General features: G+C 39.1%; 1 protein-coding gene and 1 long non-coding RNA gene across 2 annotated transcripts; both read right to left on the bottom strand.

The window, feature by feature from the left end:
• Nucleotides 1-3,151: 3,151 nt before the first annotated feature.
• Nucleotides 3,152-12,992, bottom strand: LOC125312678. The gene is made up of 3 exons (XR_007196766.1): nt 12,982-12,992; nt 10,020-10,028; nt 3,152-3,284 (listed from the first exon to the last, which is right to left on the bottom strand). It is a non-coding gene; the product is annotated as an uncharacterized LOC125312678 (long non-coding RNA).
• On the bottom strand, nt 6,652-8,793 carry LOC125312676 (CASP-like protein 1F1). The gene is made up of 4 exons (XM_048271673.1): nt 8,667-8,793; nt 8,254-8,550; nt 7,145-7,266; nt 6,652-7,055 (listed from the first exon to the last, which is right to left on the bottom strand). Exons 2-4 carry the CDS (start codon nt 8,418-8,420, stop codon nt 6,952-6,954), a joined length of 393 nt encoding a protein of 130 aa, XP_048127630.1. The 5' UTR covers nt 8,421-8,550; nt 8,667-8,793; the 3' UTR covers nt 6,652-6,951.
• Nucleotides 12,993-18,455: the final 5,463 nt, after the last annotated feature.

Below are 18,455 nucleotides of genomic sequence, written 5' to 3'. Positions count from 1 at the left end.
AGTTCTCCCTCGCTCTTCCAACTCCAATCACTACGAATCAAACTTATCTAAGAGGCCTTAGATTGCTGGGGTTGTCAACTGGGTCGGCATCAGATTTACTGTTCTTTGATGCTAACATACATCCGAAAATGTATGAATTGGCCTTAGAGGTCATTCGGTACCGTCTTTTCAAGCGACTTCAATTATCGTTAAAAATGCTTTCCACACTCGACATCAGGACAGCGCAATTTCTTCTCAAGAAATTGATTTGCCGAAATTGTTTCCCGAAAATATGAAGCATATGTTTACCGATATGTTCTTGACGTACGGCGAAAACCGAACAAACTTGCGAGATGTCGGCAGCAGAAATTGCAGCTATGAGGAGAATAAGAAAACACGAACTTTGCGTTGTTATTGAGGTTGAACATGAACTTTGCGTTGCCATTAAGGTTGTATGCAAAAATCAATCAAGTCTTTTTTTTTTTTTTCAATTCATAAAGTTCAAGTTTGTCTCCATAGACAGACCGTAACTCTTTCTTGACATAATTGTTCTTCTTTTTAGTGGTTTTTACCACATGCAAAACTCTTCCACTTTAACTTTCGATCCAAATACAATAAAAATAATAATATATTAAATACTCAACATCATATCAATTTTTTGACATTGGATTTTTCTAGCACAACTTCCATATTCAACTTAATAAATGTAGGCAAAATTCAAATGCTATTATCTGCCCCCAAGCGTTTCAATTGTGCAACCCATTTTTCACATGGGTCCTTTCTACTCATGAGTAGTCAACATCAAAGATGAAACATCAACAATCGAATCTCAAAGACCGTTGTCGCACTCTCCAGTGTCATCATCGGAATCATTGTCCTTCATAGGTTAATAATAGCTGTCCTTCTAGAAGAAGGAGGAACACGTGCTGCAGCTCTGAGAGTTCAACTTGGATGAGAATTGTCTTCTCCAATATTAGGCTCTTCAACACATAAGGTAAAACATCCGTCTCGCCAGCAACGGGGAGTTTGCAAACTTGTGACAATCCAAATCTCACATCAAATGTGTAAAACTCTGTAACATTATTCATACAAAAAGATCCATAACCAGATGGTACCATATCGTACGGGTACTTTGATTATTTTGGGAGGCTTGGCCTACGTGAAACGGGTGGAATCGATTCGGATAGTATCAGAGAGGATACACGATTTTGGGATGGACTTGGCCAATACCCAATTCAATGAGGCGTGGGGATGATGACTGACGCGATACGACTCGAACAAGGTGCTGCTTCTAGCAATTAGGAGGGGGCTCATGAGTAAAACCTTATGATGTTATTCCTAAGTAGGATTCATCCCAAATGGTCAATACCTTGTGTAGTTACGTCTAAAACTCCAACTGGGGCGGCATGGTCATGGGGAATGGGTCATATCAATACAAAGGAGGGCAAGACCCCCTTCAATGGATGTGTGGGTTCACGGACAAACTAGGCAGATGCCCAATTCATCAAAGGCAATGAATGATTACTGGGGGGAGAGGTCTCGAACGCGGTGTGGTTCCTAGTAAGTATGCTTCTAGAATGGCGAGAGGACAAAAATGGGCGAGACACATCGAATATGGAGATATCGCACCTTAATGGTTTTTGTGAGAGAGTTTATGTCACACCAGACGAGCAAGATCATGTTATTCATAAGTGAGATCCACCTTCAAACCTCAAGAATGCACATGACAGCAACGTAGAATTTTTTTCGTCATAAGATTTTGGGTCACTTAAATGGGTGGGGAATTGACCAAAAGCAATCCATGACAAGTGGGATTCGGACATCGGAATCTTGATACATGGAAAAAGGACCATTCTTATGATCATGCTTTGGAAAAAGAGGAAAGAAAAAGGTGCATAGTCAGCTCAGTGGTCATTTTGAAGGAAGATCTTCGGATCAAGGAGTGACCAGCAAATTCCACTCAAGTTTCGGCCCAACTAGAAAAAAGAAAAGAAAAGAGAGAGAACCGAATTCGAGTTTCGTCATTATGACGTGGACATTCGTTTGAAACTTCAATAAAAAAAAGAAGAAGCATAAATGACACAAATAGCCTTTAAATTTTGGCTCAATTTGCAATGTGATCTCCGAACTTTTATTTTGTTTAATATGGTCAATTTACTAATTGAACAATATGAAAATATTCAATATCCGAACTTGAATTAATGGTAAGACGAGATTGAACATTTTTATATAATTCAGGGATTAAGTCTTCTTCCAAAAGTCCATGGACCATATTGAACAAATGGAATTCAACGATCACCTTGCACATTGGACTAAAGTATATGGACCGTATTGAATAATTTATAATTTGATGGGATAAATTTACCCTTGTAAATATAGCTATCTCAGTTCATTCACGAAATAACTCCAATCTTTCTAGGCTTAGGTTATATTAAAAGTCCAATAAAACCGTCCACACAACCTCAACTTTAAGAAAGAAGCAATTCAAGGAGGAAATCAAGGTCTGAACTTTGGGAGTGGGGATGGACCAATCCCTTGGTGGGCTTAGTCAAGTCACACTTCTGCCAAATCCTGAAGTAGGAATTTCACATGGTTCTGCTCTTCCCCGTTTTGATGCTTGTGTGTGTCCTATACGCATCCTCGAATTGAGCCACCTTCCCCGTATGGCCCTCTCTCATCCTCCTCCCAACTGACCTTTTTCAATACCACTATGATGAGTAGCCACCAATTAAGGACGAGTATCTTATCGTTGGGTTTAGGCGAACAAGCCAGAGGTGATCAGTTTCCGATCCGGTCCGACTCCCGGACAGTCCCATTAGAATCGGTCGAGTTCAAAATTCGCATCTTGACATTGTCTATGCAATTTGGCGTTTTCGTTGGCCCTACCATGTGCTCGAGTCAGATGGGCATGGAAAGCTTCTGGCGATATTCCTTTCATGGTTCTAAATATGGACAGAGACGGAGAAAGAGGCTATGCCTTACCCCGGCCGATGCCTCACAAACCCGGAAAGTTTGAAGGATAACAAGTGGGTCAGTTAGGATTCTTCATGGCCATCTTTGTTTTCAAGTTTTTTTTTCTATGTGTCAACTATCATATCTGAATGAAATAAAAGTGGTGTTTTCAACATGAAACATGAGCAACATTCATTGAGCTAAACATAGCACATCCATGGCTCTGGCACTTCTTTGCACATCAGTATCAGCAGAACAAGCAGAAAACATGTGCGACGAACAAGCAGGAAATTCATTCACCTAGATTTTTTTTTTCTCGAGCAAAAAGAGGCCACTCGCTCAGTTTCTCTCACCTTTTTACATAAAAAAAAAAAAATCGGTGTGGTTCATCATGGAGCCGGGAATCCGATCCGGGCGATTTCCGGTTCATCGGTCCGTTTTGCTCACCTCTAGCACAAACACAACGAAATAGAAGGTAAATGTGATAAAGATAACTCAATATATAATGTTTATTCTAGTTTGCTCTTAAATTAGGATTACATATAGTAGAGAATTTCATTATAATAAGCACATCCTACCTTTCTATTACAATTCTCAATTTTAATAGAAAGAGATTATATATCACAGTAGTTAGTCCTAGGCCCAAATTCAAACTATCAATAAAATACGAGCTTAAACTATAAAGGCATTTTGGTGTCTAGGGGGAGCTTCCCCCTTAACACCTCTCCAATGCGGTCTCTCCGGACCCCGCCAGCTCACCGAGTGCGAAGCCCCCTTGTTTTCCTATTGATGAGAAATATAAACCACACCTCAATGTTTATGATTTTCATGCCATCTTGTCATATTACGCCAATTGCTACTCTTTCGATTTGACCACACTTCAAGTGACATCATTTATGACACAAATGGTTCTTGGCTTTGGTTAAACGTGCAATATGTTCCATGAACTTTTATTTTGTTCAATATGATCACTGGACTTTAGGTACATATTCAATTTAGTCATTGAATAATATGAAAATGTTCGATATTGTCCCTAAACTTAAATTAATAGAAGATAACATTAAAAATTTTGATATAATTCAGGGATTAAGTTTTGTTTCAAAAGTCCGTAGACGGCACCGAACAAATAGAGTTCAAAAATCATATTGCACATTGGACTAAAGTATATGGATTACATTAAATAAATTACAAATTCAAGGACCACATTACATATTAGGTCAAAGTTCATGAATCATTTGTGGCTTTATCTCAAGAAAAAAATCCCGAGGAAAAATGGGAAGGCTAGGCATAGATTGTCATATGCTGCTATGATGATGACACGATAATGGGGTGCAGAGGACATGAGACATTATTTTTTCTATGGTGGGTCGAATTTGAAGATACGATAATAATTAATGACATCACTATTTACAAAGATATTATAAATTAATCTTCACATATCCTACCCTTAATGTGCTTTTGAACAAGGCTTTACGTGCACCTGCGATTCAAGTGGGGCAAATCCACAGGCGAGGACCAGAAGCTGGTTTCGTGTGAACTTTGTTTCACAATGAAAAAGATTTTCAAAAGCAAATCGTTTTCTTCCGAAACCATGCAAAGAGCATTTTTTTGTTATTTTTTGTTTATTTAAATGTTCTCGAGGTGTTCAATGCCAATTGATGACAGATTAGTGGCACACCGGATGTGATAGTCTCCTTCACCCCTACGCCGCGAGTGATTGCCGGAGCACGAAATTCTGTCTACCGGAGGTGGGCTGAAACAATGCGCAAATACAATGGTTCAGACTCGAGTGAGGAAACCGAGTATACTTTACTGCGTCGTGGCCCTCAGCGTATTTGGGTGAGGGCCGCAACACTCTCTCCTGATCTACGCGAGGGCTTTGAGGCCTTGCCTAGGGCCAACGACCTGAAAGGCCCTTGGCTCCCCACCCCCAACCAAAAAAAAAAAAAAAAAAGGAGAAGGAAAAGGAAAAGAAAATAGAGAAGAAATAGGAGAAAAATTATAAAAATTATAAAAATATTAATAAAAAAATCCACATTAACGCTAGTTATACCATGTAGGGCGTTAGCGTCCATTTCAATGATTTTTTATTATTATCAAAATTGGCAAGATATACTGAATTGACACAAATACAAAAGGTTTATGATCAAATTGACAAAAAAAAAGTGTTTAAGATTAAGTTGGCAGAATTATAATAGGTTTGTGACTTTTTTGATAATTTTCCCGTGAAACGAGTGGTAGTTCGTAGGTGATTCATTGATAACGGTCTTGAAGAGAGAGGTGCATTTTGGGAAAATTATTTAGAAGCTTGGTGTGTGCCAATTGATTCTATACAGTAAAAAGGGGTTTTCCGCATCATACTTTTGATGGACCCATTATCTCCACCTACCGAAATAAAGATCGAGGAACTTCACTGGACAAGCCCACGTACTTAAGGATTTGATTGAACAAATTACAAGTTTGAGAATCATATTGAAAAAATAGGACAAGTTGAGGGATCACCCATGTAATTTTTTCGGTATGGTTATAATTGCGCATCATCATATTTGTTAGACTTAAACTATTCAAGATCCTTCAAACAAGCTTAATCATATTCGCATTAAAAAAATGTCCATAATGTTAATGGCAAGGTATTTGTGGTCCTATTGAACTTTGTCTCTCTTGAATTGTTCATCATTGAAATATTTGGTTCGTTTTTAAGCCAGCATTTGATCAAATGCTGGTCTTGGGAAAGCTAAAAGCCTAATGTTCAGCATTTGGCCAAACGCTAAGAGATATTTTTCTTTCCAAAACTAACCTTATCAATTTCCTATATTTTCGATTTTGCCCCATTTTTTACTGTTTATCTTTTTTGCCGATCCGGCAATGGTAAATTTTTTAATTAAAAATTAAAAAATTACATTCAAAGCTCTTTTGGAATGTTGTTTTTACCAAACACCATTCAACCTAAAACCCATTTTCAAATGAGATTTTACCAAACACAGTTAGCATTTTCCTAAACCCTTTTAGATTGAAGGTATTTGCATTTTCCCAAAGTTCATTTCAAATGCTGAATCAAACCCACCCCAAGTCTTGCAATTATTCTCAGATTTTCATGAAAGCGTCAAGATCGCCGTAGACAATTTCAACATGGTTCGAAAAAAATGCTACTACAATAATTCGTGTTGTTAAAGGAAGAGTCGTCATTAGAAATTGAAAAAAAAAAGAGAAATGGGCTCAGAAGGTATTCTTTCCTCTGGGCTTTTATATTGTAGAAAAGCCCCCAAAAATAAGCAACTTTTTCCTGGGTCAGCGTGAAATTTCTAGGCCCAGTGTACTTAGAAGTGCATGGATCTCTATGTTTTCTTCTTTGGACTCGTCATGTAGATCTTCCAAATATTTGTTTTAAACTATAGATTAACCACTCTTTTATTCTGATTTTCATGTAACTGGTAATTTAGAGAAACGTCGGCCGAGCTCTGTAATACCGGCTTATGGTAAAGTAGGGTGATAAAGCGACGAAATGTTATTTATTGAGTTGGACCAATGGATGGATTAAGACCCTATGATCCAGAATAGGCAAGATTTAGAGAAATATTGATGTTAGTACTCTTTGTTTTTCTCTTTTACATTAATAATTTAATTTTTCGTTTTTATGAGATGTCGTGAATTTTAATTTCGCCGAATAGTTAGTAGTACTATAAAAGAAGGCATCCTTTTCAGAAGAAAAAGATATCTTTGTTACATGAACACGTTCTAACAATTGAAAACAAAAAAAGAACCTTTCTATACATTTGCTGCCTAAGAAAACGATCATGAAGGCCCCCAAGATGCCTGCTTTACATTCGTTCCTGACGCGAGGTAAAAATTTCTTTACCCGGATTGATCCTCTGCATAATCTCCTCCTCGGAACTTCGAACTTGCAGACCTAAACACGGTGCCGTAGTTATAGGCGGAGATGACGGTGAGAATCATGAGGAGAAGGAAGATGCGTAGGATATGGCGTCCGAAATGGTGACTCGGTCGCAAAATTTGCTGAGATTATTTCAGATGGGCATCCAGCCGATGTGCGCATTCCCGTGCTTCCCCACGTAGCCGATAGCCGTCGTGGTGGCACACCCCGCCATCACCAATGTCATCACCACCTACGAGCATCGTGAACGACGTCGAAAATTAGCCAAACAATCTCATGAACCATACGGTTTGATGCGATATGATGCGCCTCGATACATACCAGGTCGTGCAGGAATGTAGCTACTAGAACAGCAGTCTCTTCGTCTGGCGATTATAAGAAGGAATAATAACAAGGATAATAGACATAGAGCACAGGAAACTAGATTTGCATAGGCAAAGAACCTGCAATTTGAATCCAATGGTTAGTACCACAAACAAGACCTAAGACAAAAAAATAAAAACTTTGAGGTTTCGCGATTTCATGGGCCTAGGGTTCAAGGCTTGCCATGTCCTAATAAATTTTTTTTTAGCTTGTCCTAATAATTTACAGTGAAGCAAATCCAACATCTTTTTATCATGGAGGGCCTAGACATGGATTTCTAAATACATCAGTAGTGTTTGGTAAAGTATATTTTAAAAACACATTGAAAAATAACTTCGACGTAAATGCTGTTTGGTAAAAATGAACATTGTAAAGTATTTTTACTTTTTGAAAAAAAGCGGTTGTCCGCGGTGGTGGGAGGCGGCTGTAGCGATCGGTGGTGGCGGCGGCGATGGCGGCGGGCGACGGTCGGTGGCGATCGGTGGTGGGCGGCAACAGTGGGTGACGATCGCCTAGCGGTGGCGAGCGACGGTTGGTGAGCAAAGGCGATTGGTGGGGGGTGGCGGCAGCGAGCGGTGGCTGGCAGTGGTGGTGGCGTGAGCGGGTTGGCGAGTGGTGTCGGGCGACAGTGGGTGAGCGGCGGTCGACAGCCATGGACCGTAGTCCGAGGCGGTTGGCGGTGGCGGCGGACGGCGGGCGGCGAGCTACGGCCGGTGGACGGTGGCGGGTGGCTGGTGAGGGTGGGCGACGGCGGCGGCAACGAGTGGGAGCAAGCTGATGTAACAAATTTAAAAGAAAAGAAAAATTAATTGCATCTTCCCAAAGTGAGCCAAAAAATGAACTAAACATAATTTATATTTGGTCAAGGGACTTTAGAGCCTTAATGCCCATTTCCAATCTTGAACCAAACAAGGCATGCGTTTTGCAAAAGGCCTTTAGCCCAAAGGTATTTGTATTTTTTCAAAGTCTCTTGGCCAAATGCTGAACCAAATAGACCCATAGTCACTCAAATGGTTGCTCAAACTCGTCCATGGATCAGGTGAAACCAGCAAGGGAGGAGACATTTCTTGAAAGCCTGGGAATAGGTATATTGAGCATCGACCGGAATGCCGAAAACCACCGTGGATTGCTCGTTGGTCATCATCACCAGCGCGGCGGCCAAAGTCATGGCGGCTGACAGTACTCTCAAGCAAATCTGAATGGCGGTTCCCAAGCGAGAATGGTTCCTGGACATGGGGATGGGTTGGTTTTACCCTGGTGTCTTCTCAACCATCTCTTGCTTCCTCCTTGTTTTGAGACAAACTGGGTCTTCAGTCGAGGAAGCAGTGTTTGGTGGTGGAGGATCATTTTTGTAGGGGCAATTCCTAATTGAAAAGAGAAAAAGAAAAAAGAAAAAGAAAACAATGTTCAAGATAAGGTGAAAGTGGAACGTCTGATGGGTCTAAGATCAAGAGGCTTGGGGGAACTTTACATCACATACATTCACACATCGGTAAAAGAGGATCTCTCCCTGAATTTGGGGATGAAATTGGATTAATTTCCTAATGATTAGGCGTGTCCATGGAACAAGTTCAAGTTGTTAGCGATCTCTCGCTTCCGCGAGAGCTCTCCTCTATCCCCATGGCGATGGTCTTTCCAAAAAGGCCCTAAATTACTGTTCTCTAACTAAAGGAGATGTGATCATCGACTGCCTTGCAATTCGAGTTCATTACATCGCTAGGGAACACCATTGTTTTCTGTCTTTTGATTCATGAATCACTTCCTAAGTTATGTCCAACTACCATTAAGGACTAATGATATTTGATTTGAATTTAGATACTAGAGATGGGTCTTAATCTTAAATGTTGGGTTTTCTCTAAGAGGTAATTGCAAAGTATTGGATTATATTGAATGGGGCCCACGGGGTTACGGTGTGGGCCCATGCGGGCAACAACACCTCCCCTTAGCAGTTATCATAGGAAATCAACATGAAAAGTCTCGTTGTTTCAACAGATAAAAAAATACTTCCTCCCTATGGTTTTGACGACATTCATTTAGAAAGAAAACTCTCCTCCCGATTCTTAGTCGATTGACGTTCGATGACGGAACTCCGAGATCGAACGTAAGGGCTTTTAACCGGTGACAAATAAGGTATGTTCTCGTGATATACTTTGCACGATCGGTGATTCAAGTGATTCAATTGGGCATGTTTTCGCGAATTAGATTGAAGTAGAACGGGGAATGTAGTTTCCCAACACAAAGTAATTTTTTTTTAATCTTATCCATGGGTTTTTTTTGCCCGATCTTGTCGTCATTAATGGATAAAGTGTGATTTAGAAATTAAACGAACCAATATCCCATTTAAAACTTTAAGGGAAAAAAAGGCCATTTGTGAAATCACATTATCTGAGATATAATTGAATTCTTTTGCGGGCGTTTTGGTCATTTGCGAATGGCTGTTTGGATGTCGACGATCATGAAGGAGGCCAAGACATGATGCTGATTCACGTCACGATTGTCCTGTCATCTTATCGAGCAACCTTCAGTGGGAATCGCGGCATCGAAGGCCCGAGGGGAGCTTCTTCGGTGGGAGGATTTGCAGAAGATGAGATGCTCGTGGAATGTCACCTCGGAACTCCCGAAGATGAGCGCCCCGGCATTCGGTCCTTTCCTCGAGAGCAAACCCCGTAATCATATCACAAGTATAATGTTTACAAAGGGTACGAAGAGTGAATGGAAAAACGTTTTACTGCATGTTATGCTATACTCGATTTCAGTTGTACTGACAGGTTCATTTGTACGAAGCAAAATTAATTTTGGGAAATTTTTTTCCTGCTTTTTTGTATTCGGATACAAAGGAAAGCTAACCGATCTATAGAAAACATTTTTCATAGAATGAAAACAACAAGTTTATATTGAGAAAAAGCAACTTTCTCTTTTGGCAAGGAGGAAATTACTTTCCCTAAACCTCCTAACAAATGAAAACTAACCATTTTCCTTGTAAATAAGTTTCGTGGAAAATATTTTGAGAATGGACTATGTAACAATCATTGGGTTACTGCAAGATTAATAGCCTATTTTGGGCCACATAAAAGTAAATAATAGTTAATTAAAAGTTGTTACAAGTTTTTCTTTGGTCGGTAAAGTTGTTATAGGGTTCACTCAATCAAGAAATTGTGACTCACAACATATCGTTGTTCTCAAAGTCATCCAAAAACTATTGTTAGGAAAGCCCAAATATTTTTCTTCATCATGAAGTTTTCAATAAAAAAAAAAAAACACACTTGAAAATTTCTTGTTGCTCTTTCGTTTAAGATAAGCTAGTGTATAGAATGGGCTGTTGACACCTAAATTTTGATTTTTCTAAAATCATCCATTTCAAGCATAAAATGAGAACTAGTCATAGTTTTCACCAAAAATAAATTTCTCATGCATCGCATATTTACTTTTTGTCAGTCGTGCGTATCATTGTATTCAGGCCGGAGAAAGTAATTGAGCTTAAATTGACAAGTAGACGGATTAGGCATCACATGGAAAATTCGGCTAAGCATGGGGAGACTACCAAAAAATTCTAAGAGGGCTTGAACTTATTTTCATATTTAATTCAGCCCATTTATGCTCATTTAAATGTTAAGGTTCTTAATTAATTAAATCCCAATTTGAGCCCAAGAGTGTGCGATCAAGCTCGCAAGAGGATGAAATTCGGATAGCCCACGATAGTCTAGTTTGTGAGGAATTTTAATGGGATCGGACTCTTGAAAATCAGAAATTTAATCTTACGGTCATTAACGAGTCATATTAGTTTATAAATACCTCGTTATGGCTTAGGGTTGAGAGGAGGCCAATTTTCATTGAAACACACGGCATTATTGAGCAACCACATGAGAGGAAAAGAGCACGTTGGGAAGGAGGATTCCCTCCTCTCATCTTCGTCCAAGTTCTGTAGGAGGGGGGGCTTCACATATTGACAGTGACAGGGAAATTGTTAAAGAAGAAAGAGAGAGGTCTTTTACTTTTCACGTTTTTCCTCTGTGCAGATTCGAAGGCCAATTGATTATCATATACGGCCACGAAAATTCGGCACGGTACAGAGAGAGAGAGTTTCATGCGGCCATGGAGAAAAGGTGGGTCAAGCGGTGAATTTTTTATGATTTCTTATGAATGCAGTTTGACTCATGACATGCAGAGATGGAGGAAAGCCACGATTCTGCAAAAGAAAGGAAAAAATGAGAAGAGAAGAAAAGGAATAAAAAGACTTTATTTACTATAAGAAGATTGCTTCTGTCTCTTTCCTTGATCGCATATACAGGTGCAATAAGGTTAGTAGTAAGTGTTCAAGTGCTTGAGGAAAAACGTGTGCATCTGAACTACCAGAGAGAAACGCACACGCACGAGTGGAAAAGACTCGGTTGTGTCTTCATCGTATATATTTGGTTGGACCCCGACGCGAGATCCAACGAAGCTGCTGATCCGTAAGCCACCGTCACCTCGAGCAACCACAGTTGCAGTTGTTGCGAACTCGAGACCACCACCATCGCTGACCGAGACCCCCTTTGCTGTCCAGCGCAGTTTCGCTACTGTTCAGCCCTGGTTTGAGTACTGTTCAGCCCCGGTTTGAGGTCAATTGACCCTTGTTTTACAATTATTTAAAGCTCTAATCTTTCTATCACTTGTGTTAGATCATTTGGGCTGTTTTGGTGACAAATCGGCTGAAAGCGGGACTGTTCTGGGCGAATTTCCAGCAAGTGCGCAAGTGCAGAATTCTGCTAAGAAAAGGTAAAAGCTCTCAATTTTGGTTGCTAAATCATGCTAGTTAGCTTGTAACTTGCATGGTTGTTCTAAGCAAATTTGAACACATGGATTTTTGCAATCAATGCTGAAAACCTCAAGCTTTTTCTGTCAATCATTGCTAAAACCAAAAATTGGACATTGTGGGTTAAAAGTCTGATTTTTTTTCAATCATGTTTAATTTGTTCCTGAAATTGATCAAATTAGGTCTTACTCTTGAGAAACTGATGTTTAATTGAGACGATATCTTTTCTCAAAAGTAAATTTGGTTAATTTTCTCGAGTTCAAGTTGAATTGATTAAGAAATATGAGCATTCTTGGTGGATAAAAGTTTGAAATTTTGGCACACGTGTCTCTCTTGGTCGAATTCAATATGTTAGTGGATGAGCATTGCTTTGATCTTTGTCTTGGTTGGTTGACTGATATCATCTTTGGTTATTTGGCATTATCTCACGTTACGGATGATAATTGATTGAACTGAACTTTATCTAATTTTTGAGAATCTTTGTCTTGGATAATCCTTTACTTTGATTGCTCATCTCTAGCAAGCAAGTTGGTTGAGTTGCATATCCGATGTCTATCTTGTCTTTATTTCTTGTGGATTGTCTAAGTTTATTCGACTTGGAAGATAAGATTTGATTTGGATTGGATATTATCCAAATTTTGAGAATTATTTAAACTTAAATTTTCAAATCTCAAAAATAATTTTCACAAATTAAAATTGGATTTTGGATGAGGAAAGGCGGATCCCCAATTTCACAATTTCGGCCACCCCTCTAAATTCTCAAAATTTCAAACTCAACCGACTCATTTTTATTTTATTTTTGTCGTGCTTGATTGTTTTGATTTGTTATAAAATTTGCACAATTTTAAACAAACATGCCCATAATATATGCTCCCTTATGTGCCTAGACCCGTCGGAAAAAATAAATCACACGCCTTAGCCACGATCTCGTGGAATAGGATATGATTTAGTATAGAAATTCGTGTTCTGCCCTTTGGCGAGAAGGGATGTTGTTTTTCTATACACATATCCACATACTGGTTCGAATCCTCGAGGATGTAGCGGATAAAATCTCGCTCTAACCCGGATCTTTGGGAATGAGAGGATTTTCGAAAAATCGGAAACTAAAAGGTATATTATGGGCATTTTTGTTTATTTTTGTTCAGATTTTTGATTGTTTTTTGAATGTTTTCTTTTATTACCGAAAATACAAAAAAAATCATCATCTGTGCGCATAATATATGGTCTTCATGTCACATTTTTCCAATTAATCATCAAATTCACATCGATCAATCGGAAAGGCTTTTTCGTGAAATTGCTACCGAAAGGGCGTTAATTTTTAATTAACGTAACCAAGTCCTCAAACCCAATCTTTCTGGTTCGTAGAGATAAAATAGTTCTCCCACTATTTTATATAGGTTTCTAATCAACCTACCTTAAATGATTAGTGGCGGCTCCAATTGAATTTTTTTCATGAATAAACCTATGTTGCAATTCGGTAGGACTTGGGAGGGTCCGAATTAGGTTAGTTGATTTAATTGACCCGATAATCCATTAGCCTGATTTTAGGTCACGACATGGGCAAATAGAACAAATATAAACATGACCCGAAGTGAATCGGAATGCATGGACATGATGCGTTATGCAAGGGATGTCGCAATTGGAACAGAAAAGAGTAAAATTGTGGAAATTTGGAAATTTCTTCAATAAGTATTCTACGTCAGAAATTAAGGGAAGCAAAACATGTCAATTTCTTTTTATGGACAGTGTCATGACTTCCGTATGCGTACTCACTTGAGTGCCACTCTTTTGAGTGGCATGGTTTTTTTTTTTCGATCACTTGAGTATCATAAATTTTTGAAAACATTCACCACAAGTGCCATGTCATGTCATGCTTTCATCACTTGGATGAACGCTTTTAAAAACTTATGGCACTCAAGTGGTTGAAAAAGAAAGTCATGACACTCAATTGAGCATTGTAAAAAAATTATGGCACTAGTAGTGTCGTAATACTAAATTGGGAGCGATTTTGGCATGTAATCCATAGAGCTTCTTGATCAAATAGCACCCTTAAATCCGAAGGGTGCTTAAGTCGTGAAAATTTAGGATCTTGCGCATTTCGCTGTGAGATTGAGTGTTATGTAATAAGAAATTGTGTGAGACTAAAAACTTCGAAATATTGAGTGTGATTGGAGGCCAAAAAAACACCACAAGTGTTTGAGTGACTCAAGCGTAATTATAATTTTCGTTGTATGTCTTATTTTGTAATGGGATCCCATACTGCTCTTCATGTACTCATGGGCAAAATCACACGGGATTGATGTTCGATTTATTTTGTTATCCTTTTCACAATAAGATTAAGAATGATTAATTCATTCAGATGCTTCCTTTATTTTTATTTTTACTGACCACGTAGCTTCAGTGCTCTAGCTTCACTATCTGTGAAGCTTTTGCGTTTGTGGTGTTGGGAAAACATTATATCAGCATTTTCTCATTACATGAGAATAATATGGCGAATTTTACCATAATCACCAATAGTATCATGCCCAATTTAGCTCGGGCATCTAGTTTTTTGGGCAAAACGTGCAGACCACTTTGGGACAATCACCGGCGTACTCCTATTGTGGTCATCATCAAGAAAGCCGCATCATGTCTTGACTATTTTGCATGTAAGAGGCCAATCCCATTTTCAGAAATTCGATAACATTTCCATACCCATATCCATGGCACAACCATTGTATCAACACTCGTGCATATTTTATTTGTCACCCTAGACCCGTTAAAATGGGTCTAAAATCCATTATGAACCCATATTTGTTTCATTGGATCATTAATGAGTCACTCATTATTTATCATATCTGCCTTAATAGTTTTACAAATAAGAAGGCCAAAATAGATGAATCTTAAATGGGTCTAGTCTGAACTAATTTACAACCCATTTAACCCAATATCTTCTTTTTCACTCACTTGCTGCCATGACCCAACTTTATGATCTTCTCTCTCTCTTCGCTTCCATGAATATAATTCTCCGCCACCACCGCCTCTACTCCCGCCAAGCATACGACTCCTATTGGGACCTACTATGCAATCTTAAGGGGGTGAATATGTTGTTTTGAAACTTTTTCAGATTTCGCAAAAGAACAAAGGTGAATTGACAAAGATCGGGTGAGCAAATATTTTCCCAAATAGCAATTGAAAGGATGCAAGCGGGGATATGAGCAAGAAGAGATCAGCACACCAAATATATAGTGGTTTGGCTTACATCAAGCCTACGTCCACTCTACACAACTAACAACCACAACTCGGATTGGAATGCACTAGTAATTTGCTTCACAAGTTACAAACAGTAAGTGAGCTGACCTTTCACAGGATAGATTACACTATCAAGATACAGCCTCACCACTCTTAGAAGTACACTTGTCTATGCACGATTACAGGCAAAATAGATCACATGATCTTTCACACAAGTGCCTTTCAACTAGAACACACATCTAGAGCACTTAACGGGATATACGATCGGCTCAAATGGTCTCTCTTCTTACTCTTGGTCTTCCCGACCTCCTCTTTATATAAGCCTCAGCAAAATAGCCGTTGGAGCACCTCTAGAGGAGCAAAAGAGCCGTTGGAGATCGAAGGGACAGATTTGTAGTGTGTTGGGATCGCTTTTGCATCGTTAGACCGGACTTTCCTAAAATAGGCGCCGATCCGTTGTTCTTCTGACAGCTCTGCAAATCCTCTGACATGCCAAAAACCTGTTCCCGAGAAGGTAGAAATCTTCCCGTTGGCCATTTCCAGCTCGTGCGAACGACTTTTCGAGATCTTTTCGAAACATTGGCATGTTGGCATTTGTTGAGAATATTGGCCCATAAGGGCTTATTTATCTATTTTCTTTATTATTTTCTGAATAGTAACAATAATGGCAATATTGTAATTCTTGGCCTTTTGGCTTTATTATAAACAGATAGCTTGGGGTCACATTGACTTAACCAAGCATTCAATTTAGTTTTTTTCTCTCAACATGATATCAGAGCCGGGGCTGAATTGAAACCTTAACCCTAATCTCTTCTCTACGTAAGCGTTCTTCTCTCTCTCTCTTCTCGCCTTCACCCTTTGCCACCGCAGTTCCTTCTCACCTTTTTCTTTGCCTTCTTTCACAGCATAGGGTAGCACTCATGAGGTGATTATTTTAATTTGGTGTCTGCCCTAAATCTCACCTCTATGAGATAAATTAAAGCTTCTTTGTAGTTTGCAATATGTGGTTCATCCTCTTTTGCGATTTTTTGGATCTTCTTATTTGAGATTGTTTCTGCCTTGCTGCGGGCCTACAATTATCTCGTTACGAAGACCAAAGTACTGCAGTTCGTGGACTACCATATTTTTTTTTCAAATTATGTGGGAAATATTAGAATTATCGATTTTTTTTAGGTTTTCAAAACCTTGAAAAATCAAATTTTTGCCTTTCCTTGATTTGATTTGGCTGATTTTTCGAGGACAAATTCAGACTACTACCAGAGGACTTCATTCCAAGTTTTTTGGTGGTTTGATTATTCCTTTCACTCTTTTCGAATCAACTTCTAAGACATAATGTCCGAGGGTTCGGGCTCTATACCTCTTGGATATGGTCGTACAGATTATATTACTTTTGCCGCGATTTCGATAAAGCTTGCCGGCACAAATTATTTGATATAGTCTCAATCGACATTCTTGACCATTGCAGGCCATGGGCTTACGGGACATATCAACGGCACTTATGCGATGCCGACTACATCAGGTACTACTCGGGAAAAGTAGATCTTGAATGACTCTTTGATAATGTCCTTTTTGCTTAACTCGATGCAGCCACATATTGCAAAAGGATATTTGCTTCTTGATACTGTGGCACAAATTTGGACGGCTGCAAGGGATACTTATGGTCAACTCGAGAATGACGCACATGTGTATGAACTTTGAAAAAAGGTTCATGACACCACTCAGAAGGAGATGACTATATCTCAATATTATGTTGAACTTCAGAGTTTGTGGCAAGAGCTAGATCATTATGCTGATTATTATCCAACTAATGATGTATACGTTGCTTCCTACAAGAGGCATGTGGATAAGATCAGAGTTTATGATTTCTTGCCGGGATTAAATGTTGAATATGATCAAATACGTGTTCAAGTTCTTAGCCGGTCTCCATTCCCTACTCTGGAATAGTCCTATGCTTTAGTTCACTCTAAAGAAAGCCGTAGGGCAGCAATGCTTCATTCCTCCGTTGATCGATTCGCTCTACAAACCAGGTCTGGCACTATCGCCAATCTGGTTTGTTCTTTCATTCCGATGATACCTCCAAGGAAGTGGTCGAGTGTGAACATTGTCATAGGCCGTATCATACTAAAACTATATGCTGACAATTACATGGAAAACATGCGGGTTTTGAGGCAAAAAGGGAAATTGTTCTTGCTGTACCTACTACTGATATCGATTTATCCTAAGAAGAACTTCCGGCATTTTGATGTCTACTAAAAGCTTCTACTATTGTTGCCTCCTCTACGGTTGCCAATTCATATTCTCATTTTGCTTCAAACCTAGCCACTTCAAGTATCTTATTTGGGGGGGGGTTTAATACATCTGTTATTTCTAGCCCATGGATTATTGATACGGGGGTACATATCACATGACAGGTTCTTCTAGTCTCTTTCATCAATATATCTCTACTTCTAGTAGAGACAAAGTTCGATTAGCTGATGGAACCCTCTCTTCCATTGCTAGAAAATGGGTTATCAATTGTTCCTCCACTCTTCCTTTGTCTTCTGTTTTACATATTTCATCATTGTCCACTAATCTCCTTTCTATCACTAGTCTTACTCGAGACTTAAACCGTAAAGTAACCTTTTTTCCTTCTTATTGTGTTTTCTAGGATCCGGTAACAGAGAAGGAGATTGGACATGATAGATTGGAAGGTGGTCTTTATATGATTGAGGGTAGTGTGATTTCTACTTCAACTTTGTCTTCTACGCCTCATCAAGTTAATTTGACATTGACAGATCTTCATCGGTGGCATTGCGGATTAGTTCACCCCCTTTAGGAACTTTAGAAATTTTTTTTCCTAGTCTCGTTTTGGCTTGTAATAAAGATGAGTTTTTTTGTGAAGCTTGTGTTACGGGTAAACAAACTTGTTCAACATATTCATCTTCAAATAATAGGAGTTGTTTCCCTTTTCATGTGATTCATACTGATGTGTGGGGTCTTTCCCGGCATACTTCTATTTCCGGTCACCGATGGTTTGTCACTTTTATTGATTGTTATTCTCGTACAACTTAGTTTTATTTGTTGAAACATAAGAGTGACGTTTTTCACTGGTTTCGAAATTTTCACAAAATGGTCCAAACTCAGTTCAATGCCACTTTGAAAATTCGTCGCAGTGACAATGGTATTGAATACACCGAGAGTCAATTTCAATGGTATCTCTCTAATCATGGCATTATTCATCAAACTAGTTGTGTTGATACTCCTGCA

Source organism: Rhodamnia argentea, chromosome 10, assembly GCF_020921035.1.
Source record: "Rhodamnia argentea isolate NSW1041297 chromosome 10, ASM2092103v1, whole genome shotgun sequence".
Classification (NCBI taxonomy): domain Eukaryota; kingdom Viridiplantae; phylum Streptophyta; class Magnoliopsida; order Myrtales; family Myrtaceae; genus Rhodamnia; species Rhodamnia argentea.
This window is presented reverse-complemented; position numbering and strand designations above follow the sequence as displayed.